The sequence below is a fragment of the Chaetura pelagica genome, unplaced genomic scaffold, assembly GCF_000747805.2.
Source record: "Chaetura pelagica isolate M959 unplaced genomic scaffold, ChaPel_1.0 scaffold530, whole genome shotgun sequence".
NCBI classification, from domain to species: domain Eukaryota; kingdom Metazoa; phylum Chordata; class Aves; order Apodiformes; family Apodidae; genus Chaetura; species Chaetura pelagica.
The window spans coordinates 449,590-454,942 of record NW_009951793.1 but is presented as its reverse complement, the minus strand read 5'-3'; the positions used below and the strand labels follow the sequence as shown (position 1 = coordinate 454,942).

General features: G+C 48.1%; 1 protein-coding gene across 1 annotated transcript in view; it reads left to right on the top strand.

Annotated features, from left to right (window-relative positions):
* The first annotated feature begins 3,133 nt into the window (after positions 1-3,133).
* The window catches only part of LOC104396406 (neuronal pentraxin receptor-like), a 34,820-nt gene continuing 32,600 nt past the window's right edge, over positions 3,134-5,353 (top strand). Inside the window, exons 1-3 of the mRNA XM_010006281.1 lie at positions 3,134-3,166; positions 4,828-4,926; positions 5,036-5,040. Of these exons, the coding sequence (XP_010004583.1) occupies positions 3,134-3,166; positions 4,828-4,926; positions 5,036-5,040 (137 nt within the window). The remainder of the gene's footprint in view (positions 3,167-4,827; positions 4,927-5,035; positions 5,041-5,353) is intronic.

The following is a 5,353-nucleotide window of genomic DNA, read 5'->3' as shown; positions in this document are numbered from 1 at the left end:
CCCTAAGGGAGGAGAGGAGACCTACAGGGTCCCTGGCTCACCTTCAGGGTGCGGGTTGGCTTCCTCCCTCCCCACCTCCTTTGTTTGATGAAAATGAAAAATGAAGTTGTTTCAGTTTGAGTGGTCCTAGTCTGGAACTACGACCAATTCTTCCAAATCCTTATAGTTTCTTGTCTGAGAAATTGCACCTTATTAGCTTAATTGAGGAATGGGGAGGTATCTTGATATCTTCCTTCTGTAGGATTGGGAGAGGGAGGGTGAACCAGAGGCTGTCTTTAGTAGCTGCTGGATTTTTCCAGAGGCCATTTTCTCACCTCATCTCCAACAGAACAGCAACATAAGAACTAAAATAATTTAGATGAAGCTTCAAGAACCTTTTGAGTGGACTAAGTTGAGAGAATAATTTTTCCTCAACTAGCAAGCTCTAGAGCTGGGGGAACCCCAATTCTGTTGCTTTTCCCTCAACACACTCACATCCTTTGGACTCCTTTGCACACTGACCCATCTGATTTGGTCTGCTTCCTTTCTGCTGGGGGAGGGGAGAAGATGAGGGATGGGGTCAGTTAGAGGGGAGGGTCCCCAAATATTTTTGTTCTTGTCTCTTCAGTTGTTGCTGTTGTTCCTGTTAGCACGCTAGAGTATCCCAGTTTTTGCACACAGAAAGCTTTCTTTTGCACAGAATGAGCTTCTAGCTTTTGTACAGACTAACTGAATGTATTTGGGGAGGGGGGGAGAACTATGGAGTAAACCAATTCCAAGCAAACCAATTGGAGTATAATGCCTTTTCTGAGAGAGTGTGTGCTGTAAAAGGAGATTGTAATAGCAAAGGGAGGGCAGGTTCAAGTATAATTTGACACAAAGTGTGGTTTTATTTTTGTACTGATATGGATAAGAGACTGTATAGCATCTATTTATTTAGATGATTTATGTGGTAAATGTTGCAAACAAAATTATTAAAATATTAAATATGAGAACTGACATTTACCTGGTGGTCTGTTTGTGTGGTCATTTACTTCCCCTTGCTTTAATTTTACAACTGAGTTATTTTCCACCAGCCACTTCTGTTGGTATAAACATGCAGTGTGGTTGGAAAAAGAATGGAAAATGTGTGTGCGTGTGTGAGAAAGATCAGTAAAGAAGGATCGATGAAGAATGGAGCCTGCAGAAGGCTGCTTCTGACATTACTCATTACTTTAATTTGAGGAGGTTAGGTTGTTATTAATTTTTAACCCAGTGTGTAAATTAGGGCTGCACAGAGGTGACCTGGGATGGTTGGTCTGATGGATTAGATTTTGAAGAGGACAGTGCTGATGGCAGGGTGACTGCTGCTCTGTGTTTAGGAAGTCCTTCTTTAGGTCAGTGCCACGGTGCCAGGACAGCTCTGCTGGCACCAGGAGGCTGCTGATGTGCTCAATATCCTGTGTCTCTTGTGGGAAAGGAAAAAATCTGAGGTGAGGCCTGGGCTGTCAAATGCAGTTGCCAGTTGGAAGCTGCTCTCCTGCAAGCCAAAGCCTCCAGTGGGTTGGCCTGCAGGGCTTTCAAGGAGCTCCCCAGGAGCACAGCAGCTCCTGGGTGGAGTCTGGCCCCTGATTCACTGCAGGTAATGCAGGGCCTAGCGGAGGAGCCCAAATCCTGAGACTGCTGATAATTCATGGAGAGAATTCCACAGTGTCATTTAGCCCACTTTGGTTTCTGACTTGCTCCCTCAGTGCCTGTGCCTTTCCATTCTCTGTGGAAGGGGTCTAGCTGCTAATTGACGTCCCTCAGGCAGCAAATGGGGCTGGCTGTTTTCTGCAGATGTAACGTGGGGGCGAGCCCTGCATCCAAACGCAGCTATGACGTCAATCTCAAAAGCACACGCAGCAAAAGCAGAGGGGGTGGGGACGCATTTCCCAAGTCCTTCATGGCTCAAGGCAGCATGGTTTGGTTTTGCCTGTGTTGCCGAAGCACAGTCAGCCTGCTTGCCCTGAGCCAGGGAGGCTGGATTTGAGTAAGGGCATCAGAGCAGGATTCCAGCCAGCCACTTATGTTCTGGCAGCAGCCAGCGAGTCAGGTGAAGTTGTAAGGAACTGCAGTGCAGAGCTAGAGGAAAGCCTACTCCAGGGATTGTTTCTTCCTACCCCTGCCAATGCTGCAGAGGCTGGTTGGCACTAGAAACTCATAACGGCTTGTCCTTTCACATGCATGTGTTGGTAGGATTAAAGGTTAATCTGGATAGTACTTTTTTTTTTTTTTTATAATCTGTTGCTACGCTGCCCCTCTGATCCTTGCAGTGCAGCCAGCTTGCCTTGCACAGCTGTCCCGATAGGATGCTGCCTGAGGACAAGGGCACTCAGCTGCACCCCTGGACATGCCCCTAGGCCCCACTACGGCAGGCAGCACCTGAAAGGGGAAATTCCATGGGCTGTGCAGCTTGGTGTTCTCTGAAAAGCATGGATTGAAATACAGCGTGTGTGGTGCTTAGGATGGCGAGTGCTGTCAGGAACAGTCACCCCTTCCCTGTTCAGCACCACTTGTCTTCTCCGCTCTTGGTCCTTCACTTTTGCTTACCAAGCAACTGTTTTTGAAGCCAGGGTGCAAGAAACCTGAGGGACTCATGTAATCACCCTGACCAAGGGGCAGCCTGGGTGGCTTTGGAAACTTGTAGGCAGGCCCCAGGGATATTGTCGTACTCTGGTGTTGTAGGCACTGCATGAACCCCACAGGCCTCCTCTCTCCACTACATCAAAAAGTTAGCTGGCTGGAGGGGTGGTTGTTAAAACCACTGTGTGGGCCACTGAGAGCCACCCATAACTGCTGCATGAGGAGGTAGGTAGTCAGCTCTGAGGGGTCTGTCTTTGCTCTTGTGTCTTTCAACATTGCAGCTGGGAAATCTCACCACATTTTTACATGGATGACCACAGAGCCAAGGGTTTGGTTAAAAACCAGTGTAGCTTTTGCTTGAGGGGCTGGGGTGAGTGCAGCAGCACCAACTCCCGGTTGGAGAGGGAATGACCCTTTCTTTACAGAAATCTGCCACTCCTGACAGCAACCTCCCTGGAGCAAACGGCAACAGAGTCGGCTGATCAACCCTTAGAGCTGTTCTCACGAAGGTAAGTGCTGCTGCTCCTGCCAGGTCACGGGTCTGCAAAAAATGAGCCTGGAGGCAGCCAAGAGCTTCGAGCAGGTGAGTTTCCCATTATCAAGGGCCATTTACAAAATAATCAAAATATTCTTGGAGCTCCTGCTCTGCTCTCCCCCTATGCTCATACACCGCTTGCCAGTGTTACTGGTGGGAAAGGTCTGGTTGCTCCCCCAAAGCTTGCTGCTTCCTTGTGCTGCCTTCTCCACCTTAGCAAGAAGTGCTACACTGTAGCGTACAGCACCATGGTCTTGAGGGCAGCGAGGTGCCAAAAAAATTATTTCAGTGCCTGTAGTGAACAATAGCTGATCTGGGAAAGCTGTCTTTTCAGGTTGTGGTTTGTTTTTTTTTTAAAAGTGCTTCACTGGAAATGTGAATGAAACAAAGGAAGTACCCAACAATGCTCTGAACAGCTGGATATTCTGCTGCTATTTTGCTTTGCGAGAGTAGAAGTTGGATGAAAGAGCCTGGGGTTGGGCGATACCTGTACAGTGGCTGCTTGCAGTGATTTGAGCAGTTCCTGTGTCTGGGAAGAAGGTCCTGCTGACAGGTCAAAGGAGAAAATAACTGGAAAAAGCACATGGAGCTCTCTGAAATACTGCTGTACCTTCTGGTACATGAATGGGGGGTGCCTTGTGCTCCTGCCCTGAGGTAAGACGTGCTGCTCGTGACCTGCACGTCTGGGGACAAGACAGTCATAGTTGCTGCCTATCCATTTGCATCAGCAGAGAGCTGATTTCTAAGGTGGATGAGAACAATGGAAGTTCAGTTATTGACACTCAGGCACAAGTGCAAAAGCAGTTGTTTAGACAAAGTGAACAGCAATAAAAACATCAATTTAAATGTGGATGGTGCTAATGAACATTTAATGTGCAAAGTTGAAAGCAGTTTAAAAAGTGAAAAGCAAAATACGACGAGTGTGATCCACTTGTTCTTTTGAAGTCACCTTCAAGCGTATAAAGAATTGAGATTTTAAAAAGTAATGTCTGGGGATACAAGGCAGTCCAGAAGGATTTGTCCCATTCTAGGTGAGAATCTGGAGTGATCTGTCTGGGGTTCTGCTTTCAGTTGGCCTGCAATGCTAAATACCTGCGAAAGGGCCTCTTACAGCCTTTCATCAAAGCAAGTGATATGACCTAAATAATGCAGAATTGTCAGTGGTGAAGTACACTGGGTTCAGTCCCTGACCACAGAAACACCTTGTTCTCTGAATTGTTCGTGTCTCCTGAAGCAGAGTCCATGTGACTGTCTTTTGCTGCCTCTTGCTGTCAGCATTCTCTCTGTCCTCCCCCCTTCAACTGAGGACAAGGCAGAGGGGAATGTGTCCTCTCTTGAGTCACTGTTCCTCTGGTCAGAGAGCTTGTGGTGGCTGCAACGTTTCAGCTGCTACAGTGAAAAAGAGCAAAATGCTATGACAGATCTTGCCTGAATCACAGGTGGTGATGAAGCAGCTAGCTCTCCTGCCTTGGTTTTGGGAAATCCACCCCTGCTGGTGCTGATAAACATAGCCATTTCCAGAATATCCTCCTTCTGGATGGAATGTGAGCCAGAGGTGGAAAGGGAAGGTGAATGCAACTGGAGAAAGGGCCACAGGGGCTGTGAGCACTCCCTGCCAGGCTGGCTGAGAAGCAGGTAGCTAGTGAGGTGGTGGTGGCTTGAGAAAGCAGCAAAAACGAGTTCACTGTTGCCTGCAGCCCTTGTCACAGCTCCTTCTTCCAGAGGGCATCATCCTGAAAGGGCCCTTCCTCACCAGAGCTGAAGCAGGAGCATGTGCTGTGCTGCTGCGTGCCAGGTGGTACCTCCAGGTGAGGGAGGAGGGTGAGCCCCACATGAAGGCAGCTGCAGGGCCGTGAGCTTCCATTTTGAATCACAGAATTATTTCTGACCGGCGTTGAGTTTTTTCTGTCCTTTCAGCACCTGTGAGAGAACGTAAAGCGCACTGCAAATTAAACAGGATTTTGCAGTAACACGCTGGGCAGGGAATTCCTCTAAGTGACTTAACATTTTTCTATTGTTTTTTTTAAGGTTTATGTAGCACGCTTGGCCCGCTTACCCCGCAGTACCTTGTGCTGGCTCAGAAAAATGAGGGCACACGCACAAGCGCCGGTCTAACGGAAACAAAGACCAAAAAAAATTAATAATAATTAAAATCCGTAAGTGCCTTTATTGTTGGGTTTTGCCTCGGAAGGCACCTCGAGCCTTCCCGCTTCCCTGCTGGGAGGGGGGGGACAC